Source organism: Falco punctatus, assembly GCF_963210335.1.
Source record: "Falco punctatus genome assembly, chromosome: 9".
NCBI lineage: Eukaryota > Metazoa > Chordata > Aves > Falconiformes > Falconidae > Falco > Falco punctatus.
In genome coordinates this window covers 10,676,325-10,698,906 of record NC_137589.1, presented here as the reverse complement: position 1 = coordinate 10,698,906, position 22,582 = coordinate 10,676,325, and the positions used below count along the sequence as shown (strand labels likewise).

The window sequence follows — 22,582 nt, the reverse complement described above, 5'->3', positions numbered from 1 at the left end:
TTTGAGGCAGCAGGAGAATGTAATGATGTTCCATGGTATTAACCTTTATATAGACTAAATTAAACTGTCCTTTCTGCCTCCTCTGTCATAACTGCTTTTTCCAGGCATCTCTTTGATTAACAGCCATTTCCTGCAGAGGGGATGGAGAAGACCCCATAAAGTCAGGGTCCCTGAAGAGCAGATTATCCTTAGAGTAGTGCATGGGACAGTTTTGCTTTCTCTGTACAATGTGAGAAGTTAAAAATGCACACACACACACTGAAATTTCTATAAGACAGACAGGCTGTTTTTGCCTGATTCCATAGGGAAAGCCCAAGCTTGTAACTTGGCTGTGCACTGCAGGTTCCGGAGCTGGCAGGGTGCTCAGGTGCAGCAAAGCACAGCCCAGGGGAAGGAGGCAGGGCCAGCCCCTTCCTCTTTCTCCTAAGGGTAGAAAAATTGGCGCTGGTAATCAGGATTAACATCAATATAACAAAGGAGGCACATACAAAGGTGCATTTTGTAAAACTCTCAACAGTTAACACAGAAATACCATTATCAGAAGTAGGAACCGAAAAATCCATCTTTTGAGCTCCAGAGTTTAATAAAGTCTGGAAAATTATAATTATAATGTTCTTTTTCACTGAATTTCAGGGACACTTGGATATATAGCCTCTCTAAAAATCTCAGCTGATTTTATTCATCATTTTTCTCAGTAAATGTCAATAGAGCTTCAAGTCCTTTGATAAGTTAAATGCCACTGGGCAAGCCTGTACCGTCAGGCCATGCCTCTGTTACTCAATTCATTTAGCTGCTCAAATAGACAAATGGCATCAGCCCAGCAGTTAATCATTTCTTCACGCTCTTGTGTTTTCTCCTTAGGGCAAGAGACAGTTCAGCCTTCATATTGATTTGGCCCAGTACTTTTCCTCACTGCTCTGGCACATCATGGCTAATTATGCAGATGACTTTAATAACGTGAAGCGCTGGGGACTAAGCTGCTTACACGGACTTGTGCTCCAAGCCAAGCACACCGTAAATTCAACCCCAGCCTCGGTATGTAGTAAGCAGATGACACTAACTGAGAACACCATCTCCAGAGCCAGGATGAGTTTTGCACTTTTCTGGTTGAGAATGGGAACAAAATCTCTTTGTGAACTTGTGTTTAGGCAGCACAAAGAAAGATCTCTTCCCACAGACCTGGGAGTTCTTGCCAGGAACAGTTTTCCCTGCTGCTGCTGCCACCCAGTGAAACTGCACAGTTACTGGGAAGCACCACTGTTTCCAGAAACCCTGAAATTCCCCTTGGGATGCTTGACTGTCCTGCAAACCCAGCAGCTTTAAAAGTATAACCAGGGCTTTTTTCAGTTTTGTGTTCTGTATATTCCCACGCTTCAAACGAATGTGTTCAAACAATCTAAGATATGCATAGATAATCATGGTTTAACCAAACTTAATTTGGAACTCATTCATCCATAATATTGTTGTATGCATGCACCTATACATAAAATCTGTGTATATATGTATACATATATACACACACACGAATCAGTTAATGAATCTCTACTCATACATACCTAACAGCTAAGTTTCCACACATTTTACAATTACAATGTCATGACACACATACATACAGCTGGAGCCCATTTCTAGATGCTAAGAGTTAGACTGCGAGTGTCTTACACACCTTGCTGTTACGCCTTTTAGGAGGAAACCCACTGATTTCACCTGTCTCCAGGCAAGAGCATTTCACACTGCTCAGATTAAGGCTTTCACAATCTGCTGCTACAAAACCCCCAAACCTAACACCAAAAATACTGTGATCTGCACAAAAAACACAGGCCAGGATATGCTCTGAAGTTTCCAACAGACTGTGAATTTAGAAGGTGCAGCCACAAGGCATCGCAAAATGTCATAAAGGAGTAGCTTTTTGGGGGGAGCCCACTATGTAAGCACACTTGGTATCCTTCTCTTACTGAGGATATTCAGTGCAGACTACAGGTAAAATGTCCCTTGGCGCAGCAGTACCGTTTCTATTGCTTGCGTAAGGGCTGTTCCGTACTCTGCAGGCCTACCAGGCCACAGCGCATTTCATCAGATTATATTGTGTGGTCTTACATTTATCTGCCTTTGGGTTTCTTTCTTTTTACAATTAGCCAGAGGCTTAAAGATTAATAAAACTGAATTCTTCCCGAGAAGTCTTCTAATGAATTGGTTTTCTCTGGGTGATTATCTTTTAGCCTCAGTCCTCCTCTCTGCTACAAATACAGCAGTGGTTTTATAGTTTTATTTAGTTATGAGGTATGCTTTCCAGTAGCTCTCTCAAAATGGCTCATGACTGATGTTTTTAATATTCACTTTCATAACATTACTTATATTGAACTAGTTCCTTATTAATATACATGCTCTGTAGGAATTACATTGTAATATTCACCTGATTCATGTCAACCTGTTCAAAAGTGTTTCAGGAAGGCATTATTAATGGCAATGGTGGTGATTAAGCTAAAATGAGGGTTAAATTAGGAAACACATTAATTACTAACTAGCCATTATCTAGAGAAAATTCATTAACATACTGGAATATGTAGAGCTGGGACAAATTTCTTTCTTTGCCCTTGATATTTTTCCAGTTATTTATGCCTAAGCCACTCATGGTCGCAAGACCTCCCACCTACAATACTTTATTTCTCTCTATTAATAATTCCATGTGTAGGCCTCCTTTCTGTTATGATGTGATGGGACAGCCAGTGTCCAGTCTACCTGCCATCCACTGCATCCAGCAACAGTCATACTGATGACACATTTTTCATTGATTCTACTGAAAAACAGCTAAAGCCAAAGCTTTAATGTGTCTTGCCCCAGTGATCTATCTACTAGGCTCTAAGAGACAATGAAAATGTAATTAACGCAGTCCTTACCTGTGCAAAACGTTCAGCGTTTCTGTTCACTGTGAACTGGTAGGTCACGTTTGGAAACTGAATGCTGACAGGGAGGATGGAGACATTGAAATGAAGCATCACCGATCTTTCTGGGCCATGAAATTCTGTGTCATTCACCAACACATCCAACTGAAAGGAGCGATGCTCTGTGACTGAGATGCTTTTATTCAGTACCAGTTCTGCAAAGGAAAAGATTAGTCTATTAGCGACCCACGTTATCTGCAAATGTGTGATACTGCAATCCCAACAAAATTATGCATATCAAAATTATATGTACCAACGTTATTATAACAGGGATCAGAAGGTGAGTTAAGTATAAAAACATACTCCTACGGAATTATGCTCTGTGCATTCCAGATGTTTGGAGAGGTCCTCTTCACTTCTACAATTGGAACCTCTTGCTTATCAGCATACACAGCATCATCCCAGAACGCTCCCTATCCCAGACATGCACAAACTCCATTTTTTCACTACATGTTTAAAGCTCAGCATTTGCTTAATTTGAAATTTCTCAGCTTTCCTTGGCTCAATATTTACAAAACGTTTGGAAAAGTGCCAGGGCTTATTGGTCAATTACTAACAAGCAACCGCTTTATTTGAAGAAGGGGACCTTACTGTATTCATGCCGAGTTCCCCGCACTTGGCTGCCGTTTGGGCTGAAGTGGATTTCATCGAAGATGTGCTCTACCCGAAACGTTTCACCTATCCAGGAATCGTCGGTAATGATGGTTCCTGTGTATTTCTTTCTGCTGCTTTCAAGGGGATAAATAGGTGTGGTGTCTGCATCATATACAGCTAGCACTGCAAGAACGGTTCCCTAGAAGCAAATCAGAAATGACATTGCTGAATGACCCGGAGTTTTCTTCCTCTGGTATGTCCTTGGGAGATTGAAATAAATCTTACAACTTTCACTCAAGCCCACTTCCATTCAAATTCATTTTAAGTTTCAGGTTACCACTATTTCACACCTATTTGGATCTGAGTTAAAAGCTCAAAAGAAGATGGCAATGAGAAAGAACTTGTCATATAATCACTTTATGTCTAAATACAGTGCAAAACTTTTCAGGTAGGAAATGAGTGCACATGCACAGCTCTTGACTTTTTCATTAAAAAAAAAATATATACATATGTTATTCTACAATACCGCTAAAAAAAGACAGGTAGAGGAACATGCACATTTAAAAACATGAAATACGTTCAGACAGATCAAAGTAATCTCCCAAATGTTTCCCAGCAAAGTGGCCTGGGTTGCCTGTCTGCTCCTTAGCCTGCTAGGCTGCTGTTCTCTACCTGCACACTGAAGCCACAAGGCCATAAAGATTTTTAACAGCAATCCTGTTGCTTCAAGTTTGTTTCGTTACTAGAAAAGATTGAAAGTTTCCAAATACAAGGCTTTTCTTTTTTTCCCTACTGCAAAATGCCAGTGAAATTCGCTACGTTCTGAACACTTTGCAGGCGTGTAATTTCAAAGAGGGTATTTTACTTTATGGAATTTTTATGGCACCTCCACTTTGTATCGTCCAGAGCTAAATGAAACCCTCCACTCCCCACATTTTCAAAAGAAAAAGGAATTGCTTTCTACCCTGGCAGAAGTGATGTTCCCAGGCATCTTGCCAACACCCACTCCAGTCGGGAGGTGGCAGCAACCTCCCAAAATCATTCTTCTCCCGTCCAGACACCAGGATGAGCAAAACGGACTTCGAAGGGAAATCGGACTAAAAAAACCGATGTTATGAAACAGATGTCCTCTCGTGGAAAAGGCATCATTTCGGCCCCAAAAGTGCCTTCTGTATACCACTGACTTACAAAAGATTCTTCTGGTGAAAGAGACGAATTGCCCACCCGTATACTTGTCTACCGAAGCAAGGGGTGTACACGTGCCTGGGGTGCCCGGGGGGTTCAGGGTGCTTGGAGGGGCACCCCGCTGCAGTGCAGGACGCGTGGGAGGGCACCAGTAAACCCAGGCCCTGGAGCTGTCACCAGCCTGATGCTGGAAACGTTTTAACAGCTTTGCAGGTGCCATGTCTGTCCGCAGAAGGCAACCGCTTCTTCACACTTTGTGTCACTGGTACAGCACCCTAATAAGTGTTCTGCGGGTAGTTCTGGTACCTTCTGTAGATTTGCACATATGGGAAGGGTACACACATACACTGGCTTTAACAACACTCAGTTTTAGTCACCTGGGGAGGTCACCTTGTAACAAATACAGAGCAGAGCTCAGGATGGGGAGATACAGAGATCCTGACCACGGTCTCCACAACGGTCCTTCCCCACCTCAGGAACTGCTTGCACGTCTTTACGCCATTTCTAACTTTAACGCATCTTTCTTTGTGGTCTGAAGAACATAAAACTCAGGGGGAGGAATCCTGGAGACTCAGCACTTTCCAGTCGCAGGGTGCAGAGCACGGCATGGTGCTGTGCTCGTTGCGGAGTTCCACCACCCAGAGCACGGTGCTCCCCAGCAATTGTGACCCCACCACCTCGCTCCTGCTTCAGCGCCTCAGTAAGGCAGAACGTTACCTCTTTCCTGTTGAACTCCACGACAGCATCGGCAGTATCAGTGCCATTGGGAAGGAAGGGAGGAGAGTCATCTTCATCCAGCACGTTCACCAAGAAGGGCACCTCCACCTGCATCTCCCTGGAGCCCTCTCTCACGGTACATTTGGCGATCAGCTCATATCTTTCTCTCTCCTCCCGATCTAGGCGCTGTGTCACACTCACGCTGGTGGTGTTCTCATTGTATCGAAAGGGCATGCCTTCAGCTGAAAAACACAGCCACAGCATAAACAGGGACAAACACTTTCCCATTGTCGGAATCTGATCATTTGCTTCCTTAATACTCTTTTGCAATCCCGTAAATCCATTTGGACATCATGACTGCGTGATAAAAGGCATACTCAGAAGTGAAACAGAAGAAAATTGTAGGCTTATATTAGGGTAGGCAGAAAACATGGAATAGATGGGAAGGTCCTACGGTCTAGAAGGAGCACAATTAAAAGCTCAAGATATTCCCAGACTGCTTTTAGCAGGTGCAAACTTCTAAAACCAACCATTTCCATAGGGAACGGGACAGTCCTTCCCATCCCCTCTGTATATCTCAAAGGCAAATTCTTTAGGCTCAGTTAATGTCTGCAACAGAAATTCCTTCACAGAATCAACCTAGAGGATCTACTACAAAAGATATCTTAACAGTGCAGCTGTTTACATCTATTGCTGGTACACGAGCAGCTCATTTCCAGTTTTACCTGCCAGCAGTTTGTAGGAAATGCTGAGATTCTGACACAGATGATGAACTGAGGGTAACTGGAGCTGATGAAATGTACCGGGTGGTTTATTCTCCTTGATGTGAAAGGAGAGATCCATTTCTGTGAAGCAATGCTGCCTTGCTGTCAGGGAACTGCAAGTTGGTGCAGTAGCATTGATCAAGGAGAAGAAAACTGTGGTGCGTGTAGCAGAGTCACATTCCTTCTCTTCGAAAGGGTGGGACGAAAGGAAAACATACAGCATCACCTTTGATAACGGCATCCAGTTTCCTACAGCTACAAAAAAAAAAAAACCAAAACAAAACCAAACACACCAGAAAAAATATTTTACATAAGACAAGCCCACATTTCTTTTACTCATTTTGTACTCTAGCCCGTTATTCCACAAACAACCATATAGCCCTGTTATGTAATGAAATAATTCTTCAGTACCTTATCTGCTGGTGGGAAGACCTTAAATCTTAATCTCAATAACCCCAGTAAACCAAAAAAGCATAGGTGTTAGCACCAATTTTACATTATAGAACCTCACAGAATGATAGCAGCATTCTGTCTGTGAGACACTGACATAAAACAGGTCACTACTAGTAACCAGCTTTACGATAGGACTGTGTTGGAGGGACTAGAGGAGGGTGGGGTGGAAGCAGGGAAAGAGAGTGCATGAAATGGCAACAGGTATTCAGGACAGACTCGTAACTATCATCATCTAAGTCACAGCTTCCTGACAGTTTAGACCAGTTGAGGATAGGAGCCAAACTGTTTATGTTTAGAGAACAAATTGCTTCATCATTTTGAAATGTAAAAAGCTGGTCAAAAGATAACACAGAAGTTAACGTCAACCTGTGGCATCTGCTAATACACCCTCAAGCCTTAATTATTTTGATTGCCTTGGTTTAACTACAGACAGAATGACAGTATCTCTGTAACAGATCTAATTCACTTGAAAAGATGCTCTAGGTCACTTTGATCTGTATGAACAAAACAAGGCTCTAAAGTTCTGGATAGCTGTTCTTCCTTTGTTCAGTTACAAATAGCTATCTGATATTCATGAACACCAAGTACTAAAAAGGCAGCAGAAATGGGCAACATATCAAACACTCGGCACTTAAAAAATAAAGCAGTAAGCGTATGAAGTTGAACATTTCAACATCAAGGCACCCAAGTCAAAGGGCAGCGTTGATATATGGCTCCTACAAACTCAAGACAGTTACTACAGACTCGCTCCAACAGCAGAATTTCTGCAACTGATCGCAGTGGTATGCCATTAACTCCTCACCCATTTCCTCCTCCACCATCTAATGATAACTAATTTCCTCATAGATCAAAATCACCAAAACCAATTTACTGCTAGAGCATAAAAGGAGAAAAAAACTGAGATAATTCATTTCTGCAGTTCAACAGCGAGCTTCACTAACAAAGCCATATCCCCAGAGGGGGAGAGAGGTACGCTTAACCATTTCTTCCAAGAGCTGGTTGGCATTACATGCAGATGCACTTTGTCGATCCATGTTACCAGAATTCAAGGACCATTTTTATAAAAGCGTTTGAACTCACCAAACTGCATTGGTCCGGGCCCTAAGCGCCCAGTGTTAGCACAGTCAGGTTGGCTTAACGTGCATCAGTGGATGAACCAACCATAAATATGTGCAAAGCTGTGACTTACACAGGTCTGAAATGCGGAAAAAAGTACGTCAAGTAACGCAACTTTCCCACAGTGTGAGCAACTGGACCTGCCCCAGGTCAGCGCTTGCCTTGGCATGTGTTTCCCTGGGTCTGGTTCCTCATTGTAAAAAGGCAGGTGTGTTTTTTTCCCGGTTTGATGCTCATATGCCAATAGATAAATCTCATAACCTGAATACACTTTAACAACAGATACTTCAGCAAGAAGAGCTAGCCTCCTCATACTTACACAGCATGTTAAAGTCTTCTCTATCCAGGCTTTTGCTGAGATAGAGAAGTCCCGTCTTTTCTCTGATTTGAAACCAGTGATTTTCATGGGATCTTGCTCGAGAAACGATGAGATTCTGGCACAGATGAAAGTGGGCCACTTCCCCATGTGAATCCCTCAAGGCATGGATGCGCAGGAGCGGCGTGCCTGCTGGCTGATCAATGTAGACATTTTCTGAGTACTCTTTCCTGGGGAAGTAGAGACCAAAGGCAGCTGCAAAAGAAAGCACACGAGAGGTGCTCCAAGTTAGGTTTTTTTGCACTGGCACTTTCTTACAAGATGAATTTCCAAAGAACCAAAGGCTTCATTCTGTAAGGATTAAAGAAGCATTAAAAAAAGATGTGGAAAAAGGCAGATCCTCATCTGCTGTAAATAAATACAGTTTTACTGTGCTCAAGCCACGGACACAGCCACCAAAAATTTGGCCTATAGTTTACATTCAAGTTACAAAATCATCTGCTTTTTGAAAGCAAAATTGCTTTGCTGTAAACAAGGCCTACTTTAAGCAGAACGCTTAATGAAGCTCTGCTTGCCAAATTTTACTTAAGTTCATATCTGGAGCTCTCAGCTGTAATTCCATTATCTCACAGATGATATTCAAAAGAAGGAAAAAACTTTGATAAAATCACACACTTTAAAAGCCTAAACACACTTTCCATCAAGAGCAAACACAGAAACAGATCAATGGCTCACACACTTTTCCTTGTCTTACACACAAATCCTTTTGCGGCTCCTTCCCTTTCTAAACAGGCCAGCGTGATGCTTTCAGTATGGAAAATGGGAGCTGTTTAAATAAAATTGATGTGAACGTCTTACAAGTATTTTAAATATGAGAGAATGGAAAGCTGAGAACTGACTTGCCTGAAGTGGAGAGGGCAACGTACATTTATTTTTAATACAAAGGCTGTGACAAAGCCATTGTTCTTCTCCAGTTTTCCCCCTCTGACGCTGCAGACATTTCCATTCAGTAGGGCTTGATGCCTGTTTCTTCAGCTGATTTCATCTTACCAGGTCACTTTGCAATGGCCTCTCTACCCTTTTCCAGCGCTTCCCTTCCAACTCTACTGCTCACAAATACGACCGCAGCGGAATGCTTGACAACCAAGGAAGGCACAAAGCAATTCTCATTGCACTCATGTGCCTGAAGTACTGGAACTGTCACTCTTGTACTTCACCTGCACCGACAGTCAGTACTTGCTCCCATACAAAAGATACTTGCACATTGCAGAATTTTACATAATTTAATCTTATTTGATAACAAGCGAGACGTATAAAAGGATCACACATCTGTTGAACAAATGAAAATAACAACAATTTCCGTATGTTACCAACACAAGACTATCTTAGCTTAATTAAGCCAGATAAACTGGAAATGATGGTAACACAGTGGTAAAATTAGAGGGATATAATGCCAAAACATCTTCAAAACAGCATCAGGCTGTAGCATGTATTTATGTTTTATTATTATTGAATCCATACACTCTCTACTGAATGGAGAGAACCGCAAGCAAACTGTAAACAAGAGACCTTTAATTTCATTTGGAAATACCACGGAAACCACTGTACCTTGCAATGATTCATGACATCGTCAGTATCCCTGGATGCAATTACATCCCTAGATGTACAGAGGCCCCTTACTTTTTCTACACACACTTTGCAATATACGAATAAAGTGGTAAAGTAATTAGTAGGTGAGTTTGCTCCAGAGTAATTCATGCAAAGGGAAGCCAGCAATAATCTTTTTGAGAGCTGTAGAAAAACATTAACTCCTGATGTCCCCTGGCTGGAAGAAAACGGCTCTGATTCTGGTGCTGTCACCATCTTCTTTGTAAGTTAGATTTCTGAACATTCATAATATTTTTCCAGTCGTCTGTCTGTATTTTTGAAGTGCAGGAAAACCTGCTGAATATGTACTGCTAGAAGTCCTAACAAACTGGTTCGTTAACAAGAGGCATTAGGTGATATCCAAATAGCAAACCCAATTCTAGTGAACTCAAATTGATTTCCTTGAGGTATTTTCTATAAAAACTCGATTCTAGAATTATGAAAACTTCCCCATGAGAAATTCAACACATAAAATTCACTGCTTAAAACTAAAAAATTACTTTTAACCCACTGAAGCATAAAAGTGAGTCTCACACAACATTAGCTACAGGACAGAAGAGTATTTACCGATTTCCTTATTTCTAAGAGGGGGGTGAACAGTTCTAACGTGAGCAGTGTGGGGTGCTCAGCATCACAGACACATCACGTTGTGCAAGAACGAGCACCACAGCACAGACATGAAGTTACCTCCAGTAAAATGAGCATACAGAAAGCAGAGTATATATAAACAGTATGGATGTGTCAAGTGTGAAATTGGAAAAGAGAAAAATGGGACATTTTGAGTTGTAATTATTTATTTTCTTGTCTTAAACCAGCACATTAATCTTTATATGCTTTGCTCTATAAAGCTGGGCCCACACTGCATGCCAGTATGTACACAGTCTTGATTAACAAAGCACATGACTAATTATGAGAGACACTGCCACTTAAACGTCTGAACCTGTGCATGCAACTACCCCTCAGCACAGGTCAGCATCCTGACTGCTCTGCATTCAAAAGAAAAAGTTAGTATTTAGGCTGCAGACTAATGCTTTGTATTTTGAGACAATGCTTTGTATTTTGAGAAGAGGAGGATTCCTTTATAACGTAAGAATTTGCATCACTAATTAACCAGAAATGTTTTTCACAAACATAAAAGCCACTTTAAGAAATTAGGAAAAGCTGCTGTAAGACGTTTAAGGGGAACCATGAACTTTTTCTCTTCGACTCAAAGCTAAAAGCTGATGAAACTAAATTCTGTCTATCAAAACTCTTAAGTTTTTGTACAGAGCACACTGCTACATTAAGGAGAACACCTAAGGATAGTTCTACATGACCCTAGCAATAGGACATACTTCCATGCTTTACTCAGAAACAAGTATTTCAAGTGGACAGACTTTATAACACTAGAAACGTAGATGGTAAAATAAATAAAAAGAATATATAAATTTGATTTAGCCATGCAACAAGATTCACCCTGCCCTGCTGATCTGGAAATTACTGGGATTTTGTAAGAATTGGTTTGTGTTGCTCCCTAACTCCATTTCAAGCACTGAAAGAGATGAGAGGTATGCATCGGACTGCCCAGGTCACAACCACACTCTGCATATAAATCTTTGGAGACTGATTTTGAAGGAGACCTTTGAAGTAGAAACACAGCATCCACTTCTCTGAGCTGCATTCATTCCTTTAAGCCCTAGCAAGTTAAAACCAGATTCAATAAACTTGCCATCTGGCAAGTATGCTGCAGGAGGAAGAGGTTCTAATCCTGGCCAGTTCCCTGTGTCCTGAAAAAAAAATAATAATCAATTTCCAAGGACTTGTGCAAGCTTCCTATGGAAGCCAGATGGAGTTTTTATTGAATCTGCCATTTAAATAAAGAGGAATTGAGATGGTCACGCTCAAAACTGATGGTTAAAGTGCTTTTGCTTAGGAATTAAAAGCAGAGAAACATTTCACGTTACAACCTTGAAATACATCACAAGAAGGTTGTGCTCAGTAACATACATAAGTAACAGACAGACAGAGTTATTGTAATATTTTGGAATCTGCACCTTTTTTTTTTTTTTTTTTTTGGAGGAGGATGCTTCAGCTCTCTATTCTACAATCAGTGCAGAAAACACAGCAAACTGATGGATGAGCAATATTACGTGATAATAGCATGGCAGGAACGTACGAAAGAGAAAAGCCATCATGCTTAAGCGGATGTAATGCTACTGACTAATAGCTCCTATAGGAAATAGATAGGCCCGCAGTTTTCCAGTTCAGGGAGAGAAAGCAGATAACATGAGAGTGGAGAAACGAGATTATATAATACTTGGAAGCCTTCATGATTGCCTTTTGAAATAAAGCAATTTTTCATGTGGCTTCTTCCAGTCATGAACGATCAGGTAAATAATGCCTTTTTAGATACAAATTGATTTATTTTTTTCTGTATAAAATTTGTTGTAGAAAACTTCACATGTTTTTAATGCTTTTTATGCTTGCCACTATAGCCTTGAGTAGCACTGGTGGACTACACTTGATGAAAACTGTTAAACAGACCGCAGCAACGTTATACTCTTACCATCAACTGTGATGATGGCAAAAGTTTCACTTTTCAAGTTTCAAAATGAAGTGGCATGCAAATTTTTACTAGCGTAGAGGAAGACTTTACTAGTAGTTTGTAGCCATCTTTCAAAGTACGGCTACAGACTTCAGAAAACCTGTTTTGAAGACAATTATCCCAGTCACAAGATTTGCTCTGGGAAGGGACACGCTTAAGGAAATGGAAAACCATCTCAGGTCTGTGTGCATCACTTGTGGAGTCTCAAAGCACCCTGGAGATGGTGAGAAGAGAGGACAACCAGCACACGGCAAGGTCACTAGTCTAGAGCATCCCTGGTCCACAAGACAAAAGACTGATCCACAACATCCTCTTTGGAAGAGAAGTGGGTGAAGGTTGTAGCAGCCAGCGAAGTGCCAGCCAGCACCCCACATCAGCTAGCTTGCTCTTGAACCTGGGACTGAGAACCTGAGAGCTAAAGCCACAGAAACGGTGGAAACAGTGCACTGTGCAAGGCTCTCTGCTTAGCCAAACCATTTGCCCAAAGCTAAGTAAGCAGGTGTCTTACGTAGCCCATAGTGAAAATTCAAAGCTTAAATGACTGCTGCTTGGCTTAAGTTACACCACGTATCCAAACAAAAGGCTCGCTCTTGATTTAAAGACTTCAAATGACTGAAACCTACCATATCTCTTCAGCGTTATTTTGGGTTTCATTACTCATGTAATCTGAACTTTCTGTTTCTAGCCTAAGTATTTGCTACCTTCCACCTTTTCACCAGTTCATGTCATAAGCTACACTTTTTTCTAGGAGATTAATATCTTCACAGATCTCATGGTCCCTGTTGGATGAACATGCATTTAATAACACAAGGACTGCTTTGTGTTATTAAGAAAACATTTTTTAAAAAAAAACACATTAAAAATTCAGCAAAATGGAAATGGAACGACAGTTGTTTTCCATTCAGAAAGTAATATACACCTGTATAACCCACATCTGACAAAATTCACTCAGAGCTCCCCAGCATTTTAGAGGGCAACACAACAATTTATTAAGAATAGAACAGCCCTCACTCAATCAAAATCCTTCGCTGAGAACTGACATGCCTCTCCAAGAAATGGGGTATGCTTTTAATGCAATGATAGCCCTATCATTGTAACATACAGGAATTAATGACATAACAGATGAACATGGCAGTATGCTGTTAATAAACACCCATTTGTTGCATAGCATCAGATTTCAACAAGCAATTATCTGGCAAGGTTACTTTTGTGTTCCTGAAATAATTATCTTTACTTTTGGTAAGTAACCATTATGTTCCATTACTAGTATTAATACACCCAATATTTGATTCATCAGAGAACAAGAGCAGCAATGCACTTGCATATTTTAAATTAAAGGACTTGGCCAATTAATGCCCATCTAGCCCCTACAGAATTAAGAAGTAAACTTGCCCTCATAAACCTCAAAAAGTCGGTAATTTAGAAAAAAGCCCTGACACTTAATGGAAAGGTAGCATGAAACAGCACAGCTGAAAACAACGCTGTGTGGATTGAACACCCTGCCAGCTATTCAAGACAGTATCCACCACTTCACACAGGTTGATCCATCCCATAAGAAGAAAATGTTTTTGCCAGCATTTAGAAGAATTTTTCTTCAGTCAGGGACGGTTTAAAAGGCAAGAACAATCTCCACATTACACAGGGAATCACCCATCCTTCCATTCAGCAGCAGGATTTTAAATAAGGAACTCCTCACTGCCCTATCCATCATTACCCTAGGACTCATTTACAAGGGGATCACAGGAGAAGCTGTTTCCAATAGACCTGGCTGCACATCACCTGAGAGCGCCACTCGGAGAACTAATACTCACCAGGGCAAAACATAACTATGGCTTAAAGCACGCACCCTCAAAAGCTGGTGCACATCCCCGAAAGGGACCCACCACCAAGGAGCAGCCCTGGAGCTCGGCTCGCACAGGCAGTTCATGGCACCCCACCAGCTGGCAGTTCCCTTTTTTAAGCCAGGGTGAGAGTCTCAGTGCCAGAAACCGCAGGCTGGGGTAGAGCCCGAGTCACCCCTTGCCTCTCGGCTGACCACGCAGTCACGGCAGGAGACAGCCTGTGCCAGCCAGGGACACGGCACCGGTGGTGGAGGGACCCCAGATCCGCCGTGCTCCCCTCGCTGCGGCACCAGGGTGAGCCAGCCTCCCTGACCGCCCTAGGTGTCAAACCACTGCTCGGGCGAGACGGCTTCTTGCACCATTACTAAAAATTTCTCCTGGTTTCACAGGGAGAAGTCCCGCCAAATTCTGCCATCAGCTCACTGAGTCCAGGCTGCAGCACCAGTGCCCAGGTATAACCCCTAGTGCACCCGGGAGCTGCTAGAATAATGATGAACAGAACTAGCACACACTTAATTAACTAGCAAGCCATTAATGCAGCTCAGCAGCATGATGTTTATTTATTTTTAAGCTGAGCACTACAGAAATTGTAACAGATGCGATGTGAACCAGAGAACATAAGAAACTGTATTAAAGTGAAAATGAAATTAATACCTTTTTTTTTATAAAGCTGCTGGTCTGGGCCCTAGGTTAGAGTGAATTGGGGAAAGATCACTGCAAAGCTTCATACAGAATTTTCTGAAAGTATGCTCAAACTTCACGGAGCTGGGTAATTGCTAAGTTTCACCTGTGTGTACATTTAATGGCAGCACGACTGTTAGAGAATGATAGAATGAATTTAAATAGCAGCAGTACCAGTGAAATACATGTGTTTTGCAGAATATGACACTTCCAGAGGGAACAAGTCCTTACAAAGTGACAGTAAGCAGAAACAATAGTTAACTAGAATATATTCCAGAGCTGTTAAACTGGTCTGCTCCATGCTAATTGCCTCTCTTGTGACTTTCCTCACCAGATTTCCATGCTCATATAGAAAACAACCCTGAATTTTAGACTGAAAACATAGAAATTAAGCAGATAGAAATATTACATAAAAATAGCTCAGTCAACCTGTATTAACCTGCTAGCAAGGAAAATGGGAATAAATTCTACAAGACGTTAGTAAGATAGATCTGGTAAAGCCAAAAGACGGCTCAAACAAAAAGAAATTTTGCTTCCTGTACCAGGTATTTTGGACATAAATTTTAAAAACCTGAAGATCAAAGACAGACCCTGAATTTGTCAACAAGAGAGAATTTCAAATGGACTTGTGAGAACTGTCAAGATTTGCATTTTCATCTCAAGTCAAGAATGGCAAATCAGTGCAGCACTGTATCTACCGGCAGATGGGACAACGCTTCTGCTAAAACTCTACTCACAAGTTCACTGATGCCCAGTTCAGCCTGAGGTCAAAGCTATGCCCTACACTCTCCTTTCTCAGCCTGTAACTTGTAGGTGACTTAGAGACTCACTTCTGAACTCTGAATACAAAGGAGGCTAGAAGCTGCCTTTGTCTTGCTTTCTTACAGCTTGTTGGTTGGTTTTTTTTACTTTAGCAAGAAGGCATGCTTTTGATGCCGCACTGTCCTAAATACCAGTGTTACTAAAACTTAAACCATCCCTCACAGAAATTAACATGCACAGAAAGCTTCTCTAAGAGGTTGCGGGGGTTTCTGAAAAGTCATCAGATCCTGATTCTGTCACTGCTCCTTATTTGCGTGATTAAATGCGCCTTCTTTTTTTTTAAAGTATGGCTTAATTCCTTGAGAAGAGCTGGATATAATTTTGCTCTGTATGAGTACAGGGCTGAAATGTAAGACAAGGAAACTTTTAAATTTCTTAAATGTAAGACAAGACAGATTATTGTATTGCAGCACAAATTATGTGAATAAATATTTAATATAAGTTATTTACATCTGGGTCAAATTTAGGGTGTTTACAAGGCAGAATAAAAAAACGAAGATGACAATGCTTCATTTTTATACCGCTCCAGTTCAGCTCTATACAGACACAATTTATCATGTTCCATACTTCTGTATTCCCAACGCCCTCTCTGTATTTTGCTTTGACAGCTAATCCTGAGTTTAAAAGCACCAGAGAAATGACCTCACAAAGACAGCCTGTGCTAAAAGCTGCAAAGCTGGAGGGTTTGTTTGGGCTTACTTGTGGCAGGTGACAGGTACAACTCTTCACTTGAAACATGTGAAGGTAGAGCGTGCATGTGTACGTACATAGCTATGTACGTATCAGGATTCATACAAGATGCTAAAAAAATTAATTAGATTAAGAATTTGTGAAAACATACATGTGTAAGCACACAGAGACACATTTTCAACCTTTTCTTTAAATCCTTCAGCAAGAATAACCATCAGGACAACCTGGAGGTGACTGAGTCTGTTTATACAGAGGCAAAGGGAAAAAGTTACACTCCAATGTCTATATAAGAGACTTTCTATACATCTCAACACAACAGTCATCTGTGAGACCACAAAGCCCATGGTTGTAAACACAAAAGAAATACTGACCACAAACCCATGATGTCAAGACGTTATTTCTTGTATTACCTGATCCTGATGTAGCATCTATACAAGCATTTCTAACAGTTACACAAATAACAAAAGAAAGAGGTTTAATGATAAGCTCAAATTGTGCCCCCATACATAAACTATGCAGCCTTTTCCAACTTTATTATGGAAGGGTAATCTGAAATATCTCAAACAATGATTTTTCATCTTTGCATGAGATAATGTAAAACACATTTTTGTAACTAAATGAAACCTTATTTAGTATGAATCTGTCTAAAGCAAAAGGAACAGTAAGGGTAAGATAAATTAATTTAAAAACATAATAGCTCAATCATTGAACACAGACAAAAGTTTTGACACTTTCACAATCAAAACCCAGGAAGGCTCCTCCACTGACATTGCTATAACTACTTCCCTATGGCTGGAAACATCTTGTACAATCCTATGTACCTTTTTTTAAAAATTGGAATAATAATGGCTCACGACATGCATTCTCTCCACATATTCCTCCCCAGCAGGAGCTGGATAGGACTAAGGAATAACCTAGCACTGCTGAAGACATGAACATAAGAGATTCAAGCAATCAAAGGTCAATTTTACATTTTAAACAGACCTCTCTTTTCTGCATCATATCGGTTTGTAGAAAGGGGATGAGATTATCACAAAGAAAGGCAAAACTGAAGAGTATGCATTGCAATACCAGCTTTACTAAAGTCCCAGCTCTGTCCTACACAAGCTCTGCAACCACTGGGTCACCCTAACTAACCACTTCTTTTTAGTGTTTCTTTTGCTTTCATTAGTTTCAGTGAACCCTGACAACTCAACACCTTCAAGGTTCATTCATGTTGCTCTTACTTCTGGCAAATGGAATTATTCTCATTATATTGCAAGAGATGCCAAGACGAGGAGGTGGACTCAGTCTCCTGTTTTATTTCTGATTTTGAAAATAAAAACCTGTTTTTCTATTCACCCTCTGTGTGCACTCTCTCTGTGCCTTCTAGAATGTGGCCACGTATTACGTATATGCAGAGAGAGTGATAATGAGAACCTAGAGAAAATCAGCAATGTATGTATCACTGTTCTGTGCTAGAACTGACACACTAGTTGTAAATCCCCAAGCCATAAAATCCTCAATTAATAATGTAATGACATACAACTCTTGTTATACTTTAATTAGCTTTCACATGTATTTACTCCAACAGTGCTGAGCTCATATGCAAGGCAAACATTATAGTACTGATTTGGAGAACAAGGTATGGACAACTAAATATATTTGTTTCACAAAAAAAAATAAAAATAAAGCACAAGACGCTCTTATCTGCAGAAATTGTTCCGCATACTTGATAAGATGAAAGGATCCGTACAGACAAGTAAGCTTAAATCCATTATCTTAGTCAAAAGACATCGGTATCACAATGCATTTCCTACACTGAGATACAGGTTTAGACCACTGTGCAGCTTAATAAAACACTAAATTTTCAAAATCCCAAGTCATGAAAATGAACGAAAAACAATTAACTGTTGATTTATGACAAAGATTTGTATATGCACAAACTCCTGTGTTCCATTACTACTTTAGCTCAAGTTTCCCCATTTCCTTTCCTCCAGCTGCACTTGATTCTGCATCGTCAAAATCAAGGCGAGTCTTCCTGTCAATTAAAAATAGACGAGTCAGACACTAGGGATCACTTTCTGACAGCTCGGTGCAATTCTGATGCTAACGACCACAAACACCTCCATCTATTTCCAACACCTAAGCCATCTTTGTAGGGCAAACACACTCCAGTGAAACATGTACCAATGTTTCTCACAAATAGCATTTCCCCCCCCCCCCCCCATCACTGGATCACAACAATAGCGAAACGGTATCGGTACTGGTTTGGGGTAATTGCACAATGCCTAATGCTTCTTGATCAACAGCAGTGGCCTCTCTACTGAGCCACGGCAAGAGGGGTCTGATTTTCAGAGCAGAGGCACATGTGACACTTTCTCATTTGCTAGGGAGTGGATGACTTCCTAGCATCTTGATCGATTTTCACTTCAGATTCTCCACTGTTGCACTGGAAATCCTATTTCCTATATTTAGTGCAGACGTGCAAAAATTAGCCTGTGAGACCCCATGGAGTGACAAAGCCTGAACTGTGTTTTATCCGTATCGGGTATCTCTAGCTTCCCTCATTTTCTCCAATTCCTGCAGTTCATGAAAGAACGCAACAGCAGTTATCACTACTGCCTTACACTAGGAGGCAATCAATGAGAACTTTTGCTGCCGGTGGTTGAAAATCTGCCAGAAAAATGGTAATGGCACAAACGTCTGCCTCTCCCAGGAAAGTGCTCTGTTATTAAGAGCTGCTATTCTCCTTCCAAACACTCAAGGGAGCTGTGAGCCTGCAATTCAATTTTTCAAATCCAGGAAGTAAAATCTCAGTATAACTGTGAGCTTATTTATTTATTTAAAGTTTTGTCGTGAATTAACAAGCATTTAGATTATTACATTTTAGGTGTAAATTATTACATCTTAAGTGACCTATGAAACACAGAAGATAAGGTGTGATAATTTTGTTATTTTTTAATCTTTAATTTATATTTAATAAATTTTAATTTATTAATCTCCTTAATTAATTTATTTTAATCTCCTTTAATAATTATGCATATATGATTCAAAAAAAATATATGAGAAGACCTAAAATACTTTTATGACACATCTGCATTTGAACCTCTAATTCCTTAAGACACCGTGGCAAAGAATACATTTTCTTGAGTGCTTTCACAATACAGACCTGCTTTTAAAATAGTTTCATAAAAATCTATATTATACCTAAATGCCATCATTGAAAACAAAACAAAACAAAACAAAAACCCCAAACCAAAAAAAAACAAAAAGACAAGAAACCTGTAAACACCGCTGTTTAATAAAACAAAAGAATTTTTCCTTTGGGGATTTTTAGTCATTACCGCACAGTAGCTAGTCATTATGCTGTTGTCTTAAAGCATAGCTGTTGTCAGCAAGAGGGCACAAATGGTATTGACAAGGTTTGGAATGGGGCCGACAGAACACTCATGGCACATGTTGGACACCGACAGCTTTTCCAGACAGCTCTGTTCAACCGGCTTTAAGACAGACATGGACTACACGGTATTCCTGTGAAGGTACAGGAATGAACTAGAGAAGTTTAGAAGAAACAATAATAAAAGCAGCAGCAAAGCTGGACTAGCGGGGGCCTTTACAGGAGTGTACGAAAGCTTTATTTTCCTTTAAGTCAACCTCTGGGTTGCAGCCCAGTCCCTTGCCAGAGGGCGTGCCAAACCATCACGGACACAAAACAATCCTCCTCTGACTATGTAAGACTGAATTTGCTTCACATAGTTCATAACTATTGCAATACCTTTTTTACTTCAAAGACTTTTTTACTACAAAGTTAAATCTTTGCCTCATGTTTACATCCTCCGCTGCCAACCGAAAAGATGACAACTCCTTTGTCTCTCTCATGCAGTCACTTTTGGCGTTTCACCAACAAGAGAGCAGCAGAACCGTTGTTGTGTAACTCCTGATTGCTCACTGTCTTTAATTATTAGCAGTTCCCACTACATCGAGGTCTGTACCGAGTCCTGGGTGGCACTGACACACAGACAGTCCTCCATGGTGACATTTACTCCGAACTATAAGACTACCAGGGTAGTCACCCTGCTCACACGTTTCTGATGTATAAACAAAATGCAAGTGACAGTCCCAGAGCCAAACAAGTACTGCTGTCATTCAGCAACTGGCCCCTGGGCAACCCGACCCAAAAGGATATTGAAGCACAAAGTTTATACATTTACATTTTGCTCAGATGGTGAAATTGATGCTTTTGGCTCTGTTTGTGAGCTGAAAACACTTCCAGCGGCATCTCCAGTCACAAAGAAATAATCAGGTCTTCTCCACACACATTTTATCAAGGCATTTTGATTTTTCAACTCCTCTGCAAAGGTGCTTGCTGCATCATTTCATCAAGAGCTCATGTTTTAAATTTAAGTGTCAGCAAAAAAACTCATTTCCTCTGCTTCCCCTCTTTCCTTACCGAAGCAGTAATATTCCCAGGCTAAAAGACTGTAATGCATAATGAAAAGAGAAGTTCAGATTTCAACAGAATACCACAGAAATGTAAACCCAAAATTGCAGTCTCTCTGCTCAGATACACTTACCTGTGCCTTTAAAAAAAAAAAAAAAAAAAAAAAAGCCACACACACACAAAAAAAATCCAACAAACAACCACCACCACAAACCAACTGGTATCTATAGACCAAGCAGGGGTTTATGTCATGGCTGACTCAAGAGCATTGACTTTTCTATTAACACTTTTCGTGAACCAGAGCACCCCTAGATCAGGAATAGATAACTGCCTGGCTTGAAGGGTTGTTTTTTTTGGAAAAAAAAATAAAAATTAAAGCTTAAACTTAAGGCATACACTTATTTTTTCCCATTTTATCAATAATGATCATTGTTACATTTCACACCCAAAAGAGACCACAACAGACAAACATTTATAACTTTCAGATTTCTTTCTATGCTACAGCTACCGATAAAATGCTTGCAGTAGGATGTGCTCTTCATTTCATAAATCTTCCCTGCTGACAGCTTCAGGACTCAAGACTGAAGCTAAACCTTCCTAAAATTTTTTAATTCAGTGTGACAGAAAGAAAAGAAATGAAAAAAAGCCTAACCTGCTGGGCTAAACTCCTGGGGTACTCACGCTGCACAGGCCTAAAAAAATGCTGGATTAGGAAATTTCAATCAAAGTTCCAATTTGCAGTTGCAATTAAAAAAAAAAAAAATGGTGAAAGGAAAGAAGAAGGAACTGCAATGTGATCTCCGTAACGTAATGAAATGTCCGTACCAAAATGTTATCTGTGTGTCTTTGTATTCAAAACCTGAACAGAACTCCAGAGATGACTCCTTTGGAAAACCAAAGAAGTGCCATAAAGCATGTCTGGTAACCCAGGCTTTACTGAAAATAAGAAACTCAGTTTCAGTTTTAACATGACCCTGCAGTGGCTCTAAACACTGCTGCTACGGGTACGATGCAAGAGGCGTACTGCAGCCGACTGAGCCAGGTACCTGGGAACTGCCGCGAATAATATTCTCCTATTTTCAGGCTGCAGAATAAAAGATCCAGTGTATAAATCAATCTTCACGTCCCAGAGGTTGACTGATGAGCACCAACGCCATTTCCCAGAGCATTAAGCACCCACAGGTGACAGTTTTTACGTATATTTGGTGCACATTTCTTTTGTAGATGCGCTAGTATTTTTCTGGGTAAAGGATGGTAAAATGTCCTGGACAGCTGCTCACTCTTCTAATGAGACTTCAGACTGAGAACAGTGACAGCAGAGTTGGTTAAAAGTATTTTGTGGCCTTCCTGTTGCTCTGCTCTGGAATGAACATTGACAAGTTCAGCTGGCACTGGCTGGGAGTTCCCACACACTGGCTGGCAAAGATGAAAGCGGTCAGAAGGAAAATAAGTGTCAGTCCCTCGCATGTTTCTCCCCATTTAAAGCAATCGCCAATTTAATAAACATTGATTTCAGGGAAAGAGATAAGAGTCCGGCTTTAGGCTTGCATGATTCAGGCCGAAGGCACCGCTGATTCCAGTGGGTGTTCCTAGTTTTTATATGTTACTAGAAAGGGTCTGACCTCCCATATTTTTCCATGCACCAGAGACTCTGCTCAGCTAGCTAACCCAATCGATTTGTGCACTTGGAACACAATGTGGAGTTAAACCCCGCCTTGGTTCCTGGCACAAGTGAACCCTGGCACCCTCACACCGCTCCAGTGAAGCCTGGCACCCTCACACCGCTGTGCCCACTCCTCTGGAGGTA

At 40.8% G+C, this 22,582-nt stretch overlaps 1 protein-coding gene across 5 annotated transcripts in view; it reads right to left on the bottom strand.

The window, feature by feature from the left end:
* Positions 1-22,582, bottom strand: part of RET (ret proto-oncogene) — a 200,944-nt gene that overhangs the window by 39,179 nt on the left and 139,183 nt on the right. For all 5 annotated transcript variants that reach the window (XM_080400872.1, XM_080400873.1, XM_080400875.1 and 2 more), the window contains 5 exons: positions 8,091-8,342; positions 6,164-6,457; positions 5,439-5,680; positions 3,534-3,735; positions 2,898-3,097 (listed from right to left, as the gene is read on the bottom strand). In XM_080400872.1, coding sequence (XP_080256998.1) covers positions 2,898-3,097; positions 3,534-3,735; positions 5,439-5,680; positions 6,164-6,457; positions 8,091-8,342 — 1,190 coding nt within the window. The remainder of the gene's footprint in view (positions 1-2,897; positions 3,098-3,533; positions 3,736-5,438; positions 5,681-6,163; positions 6,458-8,090; positions 8,343-22,582) is intronic.